We start from the raw sequence: 14,136 nt of genomic DNA, 5'->3' as shown, positions 1-14,136 counted from the left end.
CATACAACTCTCCAAATTTTAGCAGAAACATTTAAGGCCTGGTATAACTTTCCCATCTCTCACTTCTAGACCCCTTCTAGGGAGAGAAACTTGATCTTGTTCCAAGCTCTTCTTTCTTACTCATTTCTTCTTTTCATAAAATGTCCAATTTTGCCAAACCTTTGATTTAGTTCTTGCTTCCAAATGGCCTGTATGTCATCACCAGCCTTTATCCCATTGGCCAATTCTTTACCTGTCCTTCTATATCCATCTATCAGTCCTAAAGTACCAATTATTTGGTAATGCCTGTCCAGTTTACAACCTGTCTCCATGCCTTGGCTCCTTGCAAATACAGCGCTTCCATTAGAAATCTTTCTGTTCTGAAATGGATGGCTAATTTTTTCCATTTCCTCCAGAAAACTAGACTTTATAAGACTGAACTTTGTATTCCCAGTCATTAGCACAGTGTCCAGCCACCCATGGTAGGAACCTACCTAAGTATTGTTAACTGAATAAATACTATGCTAGGAATATATGCTTTGATGAGCTTCTGACTATCAAATTGCAAGGAGTTGTCTCAGCACTATACATATTCATGATATACTCATGAGCACATTGCTAGGCAACGTGAACAAAGGAAGAAGAATACAATTCAAAATAGAATACAATTTGTCTTGATAAAACTTATTGTTTTAGACAAGTTTAGCCCCAGTACATGAGGGTCTTTTTGCTGCTTCTTAGAAGCAGCATGGTGTTGAATCTAAACGAAATAGAAATTCACCTTCCAAAGTTTTTAAACAGCAATATAGGTCTTCCCTATAGCATCTTAAACATAAAGTTGGAAATTATATCATAAAATTCTTCAGGAAAACATACTTAGTTCCTGTGACAGATGGATTGCGCTATTTTTCAAATGACAGGATTTTCCCACTGGTTTGAAATGTCACTTTTATTATATGCAAAGTTTCACTAAACGTAATTGTCTTATCCTCGATCTCTGTTCTGTTTTCCTGATTAAGTTGTCTATTCTTACAATACTAACACTTGGTTTTGATTAGAGGATCATTTGATATTTGTTAAACTAAGTTTATCTGCATATTTCTCCCTTTCTCAGATTTTCTTGTTAATTATTTCATCTTTATAGGTTTTATAGTCAACTTGTCAAGTTCTATCTAAAAATCTTGCTGAGGTATAGCTTAGGAATGCATTGAATTTATATATTAATACACAATGTACCAATTTAAAAGTATGCAATCTATTTTTATATGCTAATAGAGAAAAATCTCTAGATCTATTAGTAAATAAAAATAAATTAGAAATTTATATAGAGAGAATAATATTTATGTAATAGATGCTAAATATTTCTGTGTATTTAAATTTACTAAACACATGGGGAAATGTCTAGAAGGATACACATTAAATTATTAACAGTGTGGGGCTGGGGTGGATCCTGGTCAAGGGTAGACTTTTATTTGTATGAATTGCTTGAAAATTTAACAATGACAATATATTCACATGTATTTTGTAAATATAAATAAGCTTAAGAAATACTCTTTAGTTCTTCAGAGTCGCACTTATCATGGCAGTTACTTGTTCTCACATCTCCCTTGCCATCTGAATTTCTCTATATAATTACCACAACGTGCACAGAGATGAATAGTTATTTACTGAGTGATTACTATTTACACAGGTAATAAATAACCACAACAGTAACAGATATTTTACATCTAAGTTATTCCTATATGCCAGGTATTTTGTACTCATTACTTATTTAATCTTATAAGTGTCTGAAGTAGATATTATTATTAACCCCATAATAAGGCTGTGAAAATTGAGCTATAGAAAATTTAGGCAACTTGTACAGCAGCAAACTGGGAAAGTCTAAGAAGGGTTCCTGTTTTCAAGAAACCTATGACCAAAGAAGAAGACAAGACTAGCATGCTGGAGAAAATCAGAAAGAACTCAGTATTCATAAAAACACTAATTGTTATGTCAACACAACTACTATTTAAATGGATTTACTTTTTCACTTTTATTAACACTGTAGGACCTCCCTGCATTGCCCTGCAAATGAGATAAGATATTAGGAGAGGGGAAGTCATGATCACCAGTCTAAAGGATCCATTAATCAGCATCACTTAAATATTCTTCTGCTCAAAGTCTGGACTAGGTGACTTGAGTTAAGATTATGTCATCGGTCATATAGGGTTTTATTTCTTCCTTACCAAATTAGATGTCTGTGTCTTTCACTTTTATGGGGTAGTCATCTTCAGTCAGCTAAATTAGGTATTCCAACCCCTATTCTTGGATTCTTTGGTATTCCCTCACACTCTGCTGAATGGTAGTTTGTTTCCTGATGTCTTCTATCTAATCAAAAATTAATTGCAAAATTATGCCATACACTAATAAGAATCCATTTTCAGATTGAATACCCATGATTCTGAATCTGAGAGATTCTGATATTTCTTCATTATCTTTATTTCTCCGAGATATACCACCTGCTAACCTCACCTTTCTTCTCCTTAGGCCAACTGTCTAGAAGACTATGAATAACTTGAATGCAGAAGTAAAATCTTATTCAACTTTGTGCTTTAGCACCTAGCATCACACCTACTATATAGTGCAATGTAGGAGTGCAAACAATATTTGTTAAGTGAATAAGAAGAATAATGACAAAAATATTACAACTTATTGTCATAGGGGAGTTTTGAGAGTCAAAATAATGAATATGAAACCATTTTGGAAAATAAGAGGGTGTTATAAAGTAAATTATGATTAAATTAATCTCAATTCTAGGGATACTTTCTTCAATTTTGTGTTTGAAATATTTTGTTTTTTTTTTTTAAAAAGCAAAGCTAGGTTTATTTACAGATATATTCTATTATCATTTTTTAAACATTTTTATTGATTTATAATCATTTTACAATGTTGTGTCAAATTCCAGTGTTCAGCACAATTTTTCAGTCATTCATGGACATATACACACTCATTGTCACATTTTTTTCTCTGTGAGTTATCATAACATTTTGTGTATATTTCCCTGTGCTATACAGTATAATCTTGTTTATCTATTCCACAATTTTGAAATCCCAGTCTATCCCTTCCCACCCTCCACCCCACTGGTAACCACAAGTCTGTATTCTCTGTCTGTGAGTCTATTTCTGTCCTTTATTTACACTTTGTTTTTGTTTGTTTGTTTGTTTTTGTTTTTGTTTTTTAGATTCCACATATGAGCGAACTCATATGGTATTTTTCTTTCTCTTTCTGGCTTACTTCACTTAGAATGACATTCTCCAGGAGCATCCATGTTGCTGCAAATGGCATTATGTTGTTGGTTTTTATGGCTGAGTAGTATTCCATTGTATAAATATACCACATCTTCTTTATCCAGTCACCTGTTGATGGACATTTAGGCTGTTTCCATGTTTTGGCTATTGTAAATAGTGCTGCTATGAACATTGGGGAAACCAGAAGTAAAACAAGAAGACAATCTATGGAATGGGAGAAAATTTTTGCAAATGAAACAGACAAAGGCTTGATCTCCAGAATATATAAGCAGCTCATACGACTCAATAAGAAAAAAATAAACAACCCAATCCAAAAATGGGCAGACGACCTAAACAAGCAATTCTCCAAGGAAGACATACAAATGATCAAAAAGCACATGAAAAAATGCTCAATATCACTAATTATCAGAGAAATGCAAATCAAAACTACAATGAGGTATCACCTCACACCAGTTAGAATAGCCGTCATTCAAAAATTCACAAATGACAAATGCTGCAGAGGCTGTGGAGAAAAGGGAACCCTCCTACACTGCTGGTGGGAATGCAGTTTGGTGCAGCCACTATGGAAAACAGTGCGGAGATTCCTCAAAAGACTAGGAATAGACTTACCATATGACCCAGGAATCCCACTCCTGGGCTTGTATCCAGAAGGAAACCTACTTCAGGATGACACCTAAAATATTTTGAATACAAGAATAAGAAATGAGATATTGGGAGTGCTCAAGTGTAGAAAACTTACCCTCCCTTCCTCAGCCTTCTCCGAGAGTCTCCCATGACTTACGTGCTTCTCCACTAACCCTTGAAGTATCTCCAGTTCTTATAAACACCAAGCAGGCAATTGTGTCCATGCCCTGGGCTTTACTCCACGGATCTCCCTTTCACCTCTAAGCAATGTCTTGGGGAATCATATCCAGCCCCTCCTCAAAATGTCCATTGTTCTGTGAATGGTGGACTCCCCCATTGCCTCTTGATTCAAAAACCTTGCTTAGGTTTATTCAGGCTTTGGGTAGGTTTTATTCAAAAAGTGTGTGCAAGCAAAAATGATTTTTTAAAATTTCTTTTATTTCCCATAGCTTAAAAACGAACAGCAATCTTGTACAAAATATAATATTAAACAAATATTTTATGAAAAATAAATATTTAAATATTATGAACAGCACATTTCAAATAATTTAAATAAATAAATAAAATTACAAACTTTTTTTCAGCTGTAGCAAATAGATTGTGCATTTCTCTGTTTTAAACAACTTATTGTAACTTATAACATTTGATAGAGTTTTATAATAATCCCCCACATTTGCTATTACTTATTTTTCACTTGGCATAAAAATAAAGTTAAAGATTGCATTTTCAGTCTTAGAAAATAACCATTTAGTCGATCAGATGAACCGTTCTCAGACTCAATATCTTGCTTATTTCCTGAGTTTTCCGATGAGCTTGTTAACAAGGACCAACCGATTTCTGATTTCCACCCTGACCACCTCCCAGGCACAGAGGCTGTATTTTTTCTCTTTCAGGTAGAGACTGATTCCTTCGAAGTAACTCTTCACAGCCAGGCTGGAATTCTCGCTTCCCAGGGATGACTGTCCCACCTTCTTTTCCTCCGACAAGCATGGCTCCAGACCATCCAGCTGCAGATCAAGTACCGCGAGGAATCTCTTCCGGAGGGTCTTGTCCCAAGCCGCTGCAGCGTCACTTGTGCTGAAGAGGTTGAAGGTCTGCTGGAGCATCTTATGCACGACATCTATGGCTTGTGTTTTCTCAACCTGGTTCCCATCCACAAGTGTCTCAGGAAATCTGAAGTCAGTCCTATCCTTCAGACAGGACCAAATGGAGATTCTCCCCATTTGCTTCAAAAGTGTGTCGGTTTCTGGGTTGCCATGGCTCCACAGCAGCTCACACCCCAGGGAGCAAGAGACGCTGGAACACAGCATCACCAGGGCCAACAACGCAGAGACTGGGAGGGCCATTTGGAAGCGGAAGATCGTGCAGAACTGCCTAAAGGGGAAGTTTCAGCAAGTTCTGAGGTCTTTGGGTGATGAGTGCCTTTTAAACTATGAGGAAAGAAACTTTCGTTTTCTGGTGTTTTCCACTTTTTGCCCTTTCCTTTCCCTTTCCACTTTTCTTTTTTCAGAGCCAATTAAAAATGTACATTTAGTGACATGAGCACCCAAATGGAGGACTCCAAACCACGTGTGTCACAGCAGTATCTACACAGCATTCTAACATGTTTTTCATACCTCCTGGGTTGTTCTAGGGGAAGAAAGTCTAGTCAAAGTCAGAGAAAGGAGGAATGTTTGCACAATAAATGATAGCTTTCCAGGTCAGCAGGAAATGGATAAAGAGCTTATAATAGAGAAGCTTTTGATTGTTCTTATTTTTTTCCTTATTTACACTTTTCCTCCTTCTTTAAAAAATTTCAGTTGTGTATGTATTTTAAAGATATCACCTGAGTTCATCTTAAACTCACTGAAGACATTGTTTGGCCAATAATACCACTGATAACATTTGTTAAAAATAAGTTATGGTGCACCTATGGTCGGCCAGGCACTTTGCTAGGTGCTGGTTTCCCTAACAAATTCAACTTTGCCTCTGTGTGATTCTCTCTCCTCTACTACGTACAACATTTCACTGTAAAAGCTTTGCCTCGGCCATTGTGCAATAATACAGGTCATCTCATCTCCTTAGATATTTCATTGAGAAGTGGTATCCTACCACATGCTCAGCGATCATAAGGCTTCCTTAGTATTCAAAGCCTGTGATGACATGTCTATTGACTCTGTAAGATACAGATTATTTTTAATAATATTAATGGCAGCAATCTTTAATTATATACAGCCCATCAGCAAAGTGTTTTGCAAACATTTCATTTAATCTTCACAGCTTCCCTATGAGATAATTACTATAATTATTTACGTGTTTGCAAATGAGGAAACTCAAAACTCAGAGAGGTTACTTCACTTGCTAAAAGTCACAATTAATTACAGAAGTGGTACTTTACCACTATACTATTCTGCCTCCACGTTTCTCCGCATTCACTGTAAGCATTCTCCTTTAGCTACACTCTGTACAATTGTAATTAAGTAATCCATCTAATTATTTAACATCTGACTGCCCTGATAGGCTGTAAGCTCCCCGGAGGGTGGTAATGCCAGATCCCGAGTGCCCAGCAAGGTGTCTGTCACGGAGGAGGTGCACAGAGGGCTCTCTGTCCCATAGCAGGTACTAAAAGAACTACATACTCCAAAGAGTGAACAGACCTAGAATTTGAAGACGGTGTCAGAAAAAGAAAGTCTTAGAGATAGTAAGAGGAATTCTGGAAAATTTCAAAAAATGTTATCTCAGATGGGAACAGGGAGTTTCAAAAGTCCGGTAGAGCTCAGTAAAACACACCATTTGAAAGGCCGGACTGGAACTTAGAAGGTGCAAAGGGAGCTGTATCCTCTTCACGTGTATTGTAACGTCTCTGGAATGAGTGAATGGCTCTTTTCATGACTAACTGGAGAGTAAGAACGCACTATGTGTTTATCTCAGACAGGAAGAACATTGTCGGAGGAGGCAGCCCAATCCAGTGTCTAGAACAGTGGACTCTGGGGCTAGACTGCCTGGGTTTATGTCACAGCTCTAACCTGCACTGCTTATGTGACCTTGGGGCCCTCAGTTTTCTCCTCTGATATGTGGAAATTATAATCATATCTATTTCATTGGGTTGTTGTGAAGACTGGATGATGTAATGTACTTATAATGCTTGGACAAAATAAGCATTCAACATCTGTTAGCTGTTCACATAATGGGGACACATCCAACTATGGGAACTGGATAGAAGTTTCCCTGACATAATCTGCTTCCCTTCCTTTAATTCTCAGCTCACTAATAAACATTTTTATTTCTAATGTCATCTGTTATGTGAACACGATACCCTGTCCGAATGACTAACACCTATTAGCTTCCAGGTAAGAGCTGACTTCTCACACATGAATAAAATGGCCATCCAGTCTATACTCTGGTCACTTTTGAGTGTGAGTTGGTATGATTAAATCCTCTGAATCTGATCATCTCCATGGATAGTGAAAAAATTAAACAGACAAATAACTAAATAGATTCTCTCATTTAGCAAAGCTGAAAACTAGCCTTTTAGCTAAAAACCTGCCTTAAAGTGCCAGCTGCCCTCCTCCTGACCCTGTCTGCAGCTAAAACAATCTCACGTGGGCTGGTTTGAAATCTGTCACTCTGTAAAGTGCTTAATCCCTGATTTGTGTGGTTAAGTGATATTTTGTCATTTGAACAGGGAAGTTGTCACTTTTTTTTTCCATTTTCGGCATTTACTTTCCACTTCCCCGTGTGCATTACTTTTTCACAACTGCTTGCTTTTACTTTCTAGGAATGTTAAATGAGAGAGGAAAGTTTTGACATCTTGAAAATCAGAAAGGAAATATGTTACCTCTACTTTCTACTTAACTTTTCTCTTCCTTTTTTTGCAACAAACCTCAAAGTGGAAATAGAAAAGATTGCAGAAGCATTAGGACAACTTCTGAAAAATGAAAATACAAATACAGAGGAAGAGGTAACAATATGAAAACTATATAAAAATAGCAAAGAAAAAAATAGTTCGCTTAACCATTTCTTGGACCGAGCTAGGACAGTGGCCTGGGCTGTGACAAAGAGGCTGCCAGGAAGCAGCAGAGACACACTCTACCTGCTCCAACACCTGGACGGTAGTGGTAGCTGCACTATACTCTCCTTGAGGGCAAGATTAGAGGTTCAATCATCTTGGTGTAGGCTGAGCCCAGAGCAATGATTGGCACATAGTAAATGTTCAGTGATTTTCTCAATTAAGCAGAGTAAATAGGACCGAATTTAACACATTAGAAATTCCACAGCAAAGAATAAGGTGAGATCCGTGCATTTAAAGATCATGTATCTTTCACACTTGAGCAGCTCTTCCAAGAGGGCTATCGAGAGGCAGGAGAAAGATTTTTTACAGGAGCCAAGCAACACTTCCTTAACAGTTGATCTTAACATCAGAAAGAAAGACCCAGATAACTCTATCATTAGCTCAAAGTTGATTTTTGTTAAGATGATAAGCATTCCTTTGAATTAGAACTTCTAATTTTTTAATGAACAAATTGTACTTCAATTGTAAGAATAAAGAAAGAGTTGAAACTAATGACAAATTTCCAGGCCCTTGAAGAGAAGGAAAGTCCAAAATGGGGAAGTACAAAGATCTGAAATGAAAAATGAAAAAATGAAATGAAAACTTTCAGATTCAACACTATAGAGGCACACAGACAGAAGATTCTTGGAGAAACTGGACAAAAGCTCATAATCTCTCATCTCTCCCGGAAGCTTCCTCATGGAGCTTACCAGTGGCTCGTTCAGTCTCTTGCCTGATGGCACTGGTGATGCTCTTCCCCAGCCCTGTCCCCTCCATTCTCTGTGGCCTGCCTCAGAGCCTGGACTTGGGAAAGCAGGACACCTTCACAGATCTGGACCAAATGGGGACAACCTCTCTTCTTTCCTGTCTGAAGTACAGGATTGCATTCAAATTCCCTCAGGAGCAGGTGGATGGCAGCCAGCTCCAGAAGGCCCAGGCCGTCTCTGTCCTCCACGAGATGCTCCAGCAGATCAACCTCTTCCACGCAGAGCGCTCCTCTGCTTCCTGGGACACCACCCTCCTGGACAATCTCCGCACTGGACTCCATCCGCAGCTGAAGGACCTGGACACCTGTTTGGTGCAGGTGATGGGAGAGCAAGACTCTGCCCAGGGAAGGGCGGGCCCTACACTGGTGCTGAAGAGCTACTTCCAGGGAATCCATCTCTTCCTGAAAGAGAAGACAGACAGTGACTGCGCCTGGGAAATTGTCCAACTGGAAATCAGGAGATACTTTCTTTTCATTAACAAGCTCATAGGAAAACTCAGGGAGTAAGAAGGAACCTGATTCTCAGGGACTGGTGTCCCAGCTCAGACTCTTAATTGTTCAGTCATTTCCAAAACTGTTACTTCTGCTTCAGCTATAAAATAATTTGAGTCGTATTTAGTATATGCAGTAATATTAAGCATATTATTATCCAATTATTTCCAGAATTGAAGGAAATGTAACTGATGACCTGTGGCTGAACCTCATGTTATAAAATAAATATTATGTATGTATTTTATTTATTTATTTATCTATCTATCTATCTATTTATTTATTTATTTATTTATTTATTTATTTATTTATACTAAGTCATTTACTTATTTTTATGGTATTTGCATTTATATGTTCTATTTTTAATGTAAGAATATGTTACATTGTCTTTAATAAAATTTTTACCTTTTTACTTATTAAATTTGGGATCTGGGGCTACACAGGAGAAGTAAAAGATGCTTATGGTGGTGAGTATCATTAGATTACCTTCAGTTTTCCCTAGGGAAGTAATCTGAAGTATGAGACTTGAAGAATGAGGCGCTTGTTAAGTAACACATGAAAAGCAAAATTTCCCAGAGTTAGAAAAAAAATCTGCATAGAGTGGCCCTATAGCAGGAAAGGGCCCCTACATTTAAAGAAGTGAAAAAGACCAGAGTGGGTGAACTGGACTGACACGTATAGAGTGTGGCATGTAATGAAGCTGGAGAAAGGCAAAGAGGTCCAATAATAGACTTGGTGGAAGATAGTAGATTTTTATCTTAAAAGCCAAGGAAGTTACTTTAGGATTTAAAGCTAGAGAGTGGCCTTGACCAGAGCAGGTGCAGGGAGATTGATTAAACCAGCAGTTCTCAAAGTGTGGTCTGTGGCCTCCTGAGGGTCCCCAAGACACTTTAAGGGATCCACAAAATCAGAATTATTGATCTTGATATTATAATAATACCAAGACATTGTTTTTTTTTTCACCACATTAGCAACTTGTACCAGTGGTGCAAAAACAGTAGCAAGCAAGACTGCTCGTGCCTGTGTCAATCAAACAAGTGGCACCAAAATGTACTAGTAATTGTTATATTTTTCACTGTAATGCACTTGAAGTAAAAAAAAACAAAAACAAAAACAAAAAAACAGTTTCACTTAAGAATACCCTTGATGAAATAGCAAGATTTTGAATTTTATAAAATCTTGGCTTTTGAGTACACATCTTTTTAATATTCTCTGTGATAGTCTTTTTAATGTTCTGTGTGACAGGTACATTTCCTGCATGCACAATGATTGTTCTGAGGAGAAGCATGTAATATGTGATTGAGTCGTGAGCTAAACTAGCTGCTCTTGGTGGAGGGTATAGCTCAAGTGGTAGAGCGCATGCTTAGCATGCATAAAGGTCCTGGGTTCAATCCCTGGTACCGCCTCTAAAAATAAAATCCAATTACCTCTCCCTCTAAAAATACGTAAAGTCACCTAGAAGTGTGAAGAAAAAGATACTTCAATGAACTAGCCACTCTTCACAAAATCCATTGTTACTCCAAAGACAGACAAATGATGGTTATTTAGATTTAGGCATTTAACAGACATTTTCTCAAGATATTAATTAAATGAACCTTCAAGGAAAACATCTGTTGCCAATGATAAGAGTTGCACTTCCAATAAAAAATTAGAATTTTTGAAAATCTATCACTGTGATCTTGACAAACTTCCCAATACTTAAAGGCTTTTATAATGACAACAATGGTGATGTTAACAAATCAATTACTCAGTTACACAACTTCGAATATATATAGATTTGTAAGATCTGAATACCTCAGTGAACCGTTATTTTCCAAATGACCAATGTATGTATTATAAAATTAAGCATAGGTAGAAAAGACCTATTCAAACAGCAAGTCAGAATGATAGGTTTATATGTAACAGAATTTTTAAAGCTCATTGTTTTGGCTTTAGACTCCACATTGCAATTAATCTCTAAGAAATTATCACTTATCAAGCTCTGGTTTGATAAATGATGCATTATATAAAAGTATATTCTGGTATCAAATCACCTTTATATTTCTAAGATACTGTTTTTAATCATGATGAATTAGTTTGTTAATGTGATTTTGAATTCTGTCACACTGGAGAAAGCATATGGACTTGAGGAAATACTGACTGGGTTTGAATCATAATTCCACTCCTTAATAGCTTCTATTATATGTTGTTCTTGTACATAATAGGTACTCAATAAATGATAGTTACTATTATCTAAGGACATGCAGCAGAGAATAATGTATTATTTAAGAGCTTGGTAGGGTTGCTGAGAAGGTAAAAATACTTTCTGTAAAGTGTTTAGTATACTCCCTGTTGCAGAGTGAACATTCAAAAAACGTTAGCTTTTATTATTTATATTAATGTTATTTCGAATTCTTTTATTGACTTTCATGAGGGAGGCCAGTCTATTTTCAATTCATACAATTGATAAAGCTATGAGTTTACCTCAGTGTGCAATTTTGATTTCTTCTGCAAATTTTAAAAATAGTGATTTAATTTCCATTACTTCCTAAATTTCTCGTTTTTTTTTTTTAATCTGACTGGATTATAATTTATTAGTCTGATTTGAAACATCTAAATGATTACTTTACAAATTATTGTAAAATTAATTGCAGGCATTGTGATCTAAGCATAAAACTTATAGTAATTTTGCTCTGGAGGAATGACTGGTATTTTCTTTTAGTCTCATACATGATAATTTTCGTAAATGATTCATAAATATTTGAAGGAATTTTTTTTTCCCATTTTAGCTTATAGTGCCCCAGAGTCTTAACCACAAATTTACTCTTTTAAATCATAGTTTCAATTCTTCTTATCCTTATTATTTTTCTATGTTATTTTTATAGACTAATAGCATTGTGCTAAAATTTCAGTGCTACCATGTTTCTGTTCATGTTACCATATATTGGTAAAATTTTTCTTAATGTTTTACATTATTTGAATTTTAGTTCCATGCCTTTTATCTAACTTAATTATAGATCCAATTTGTTTCTTATATATATCAATCTTTTTTCTAAAATTTAACACGTTTTCATTGAATTCTCACAGACCGCAATATTGATATTAATCATTATCAGTATCTCTCTGATATTAATATTGCCACTTTTAATTTCTTCCCTTTGTCGCATTTTCTTGCTCTGTCTTTGCCCATTTCTTTTTAAAACTTTTTTACTATTAAGTATTTAGCATTGTTTGATTTTAGGCTTTTCTCCCTATTCAAAGTAATAGTGGGATTACTGTTTCAAACCAATCAACAAGTTTTTCTTTTAATAGGGAAGTTTAAGCAGTTTATATGTATTATCTTAACCATTATATGTTTGGTTGTCAAATGTATTGATTTATGCTTTACTTTTAACAGTACTTCTATATGTCTTTGACATATGATACTCCTTTCAATTCTCCAATTGTCATTAATTTTTAAATATATATTCAAAAGCAATTTAGATTTTTCTCTTAATTTTTGAATGAAAACTTTCATAATTAAAATTGCAAAAATTAAGGTATTTTACTGTTTTTAACTGATTTTTCTGTTTATTTCCAGTTCTTACTGGGACTGTTTCTTTTAGTCCAAACTGTAAGTGTGCACAGGAGACATCGTATGAATAGATACATATGTAAATTTGTGTTCATATATAAACAGATAAGAAGGTCCAAGAAGTAAGTAAATAGAAATTGACTCTATTTTCTAGAAAATAGAAATACATTAATTTTGAATGCTCTTAGAATGACAGTACATTGGATGCAGTATGCTAAATTAATGCCATATAGCCCAGATCTAATCACTGGAAATTTTTACTAATCATGTGGTCGGTAAGGCTGTAATCAACTTGAATTAAACAGTTTTCATTTTAAGATAAAGCAATGAGTCTGATATTCTTATCCACTTGTAAACTGGCTCTGAAGACAGTTCTCATCCTGGAATGCAAAATCTTTTTGAATGACAATAATACTGTTGCCATCATTTAGTCATTATAGCTTCTGACATGTTTTTCAGACTTATATTAGAACTGCATCCAAGTGCACGTACAGTCAAGGGAACAACTGGAAGATCTACGAGAGTGTCACATAGACTATTCCTTTTGGGTAGCCGCTCCCCAACCTTGAACCAAGAAGGCAGGTGAATCGACTTAGGTCTGAGGGCACAGCGTAAGCAGCAGCGGTCACTTCATCAACTATGCTCTCCATGTGTTACTGGAAGCCTTTAATGGCCTTTAGTGATTCACTCTTCAGTGTTGAGCTGGATTAAGCTAAAGCCGTGAGAGAATAAAGGTTTTAGGCAACTTTTCTCCTCCGTGTTCCAGGCCCTCAGCTTTGGAGTCTTTGACTAGTGAATGACACATTCCTTAACCAAAGCTATGTAAACTTGAAGTTATCCTGCCATCTGCTGGATGTAGTCAAATACTGGCTTAGAGACTGTGTATATTGGTCTCCCATGACCTCCAGCTAGGAAGAAGGCAGGAAATTAGAATTAAAGAAGACAATTTTGATGTCTTGCCAATTTAAAAACAAAGAAACGAAGTATAAGCAAGGTGAAAAAAAATTCTAATTCATAGCAGTGATCCTAGTAATGGGCATCCTATTCCAAAATATTTACACATGTAACTGGCATATTTGTATAATTTAAACCAAAAAGAGACATTTATATTTAGTTAACAATTTAGTTTGTAAATGCTGTTATTCCTGGGCTGACTTACATTGTATCTAGCACCACGCTAAGACAATTAATCAAGTTTTTAATAACTGACTCTTGGGATGAAGGGGTTAGGCTTTTGTTAACTGCTTTCTCAAAGGATCCCTGAGTTCTGCTATGCAAATTTACTCACCCACCTCCCTGATCAATTACCTTCAAGTTCTACACGTCAATAATTTCTTGCATGGAAAGCATTCACTGAAAGCACATGCTCACTGGACATTTTCTGTAAGTAGAGTCATGCAAGCTATGT

At 36.0% G+C, this 14,136-nt stretch overlaps 2 protein-coding genes across 2 annotated transcripts; one reads left to right on the top strand and one right to left on the bottom strand.

Annotated features, from left to right (window-relative positions):
* Positions 1 to 4,678: 4,678 nt before the first annotated feature.
* On the bottom strand, positions 4,679 to 5,236 carry LOC105061880 (interferon alpha-14-like). The gene has a single exon (XM_010946015.1). It carries the CDS (start codon positions 5,234 to 5,236, stop codon positions 4,679 to 4,681), a length of 558 nt encoding a protein of 185 aa, XP_010944317.1.
* Positions 5,237 to 5,984: 748 nt separating this feature from the next.
* LOC105061914 (interferon omega-1-like) lies at positions 5,985 to 9,193 on the top strand. Its single transcript, XM_010946051.2, has 2 exons — positions 5,985 to 6,047; positions 8,531 to 9,193. The coding sequence occupies exons 1-2, from the start codon at positions 5,985 to 5,987 to the stop codon at positions 9,191 to 9,193; spliced, it is 726 nt and encodes a 241-aa protein (XP_010944353.2).
* Positions 9,194 to 14,136: the final 4,943 nt, after the last annotated feature.

This window comes from Camelus bactrianus, chromosome 4, assembly GCF_048773025.1.
Source record: "Camelus bactrianus isolate YW-2024 breed Bactrian camel chromosome 4, ASM4877302v1, whole genome shotgun sequence".
NCBI classification, from domain to species: domain Eukaryota; kingdom Metazoa; phylum Chordata; class Mammalia; order Artiodactyla; family Camelidae; genus Camelus; species Camelus bactrianus.
This window is presented reverse-complemented; position numbering and strand designations above follow the sequence as displayed.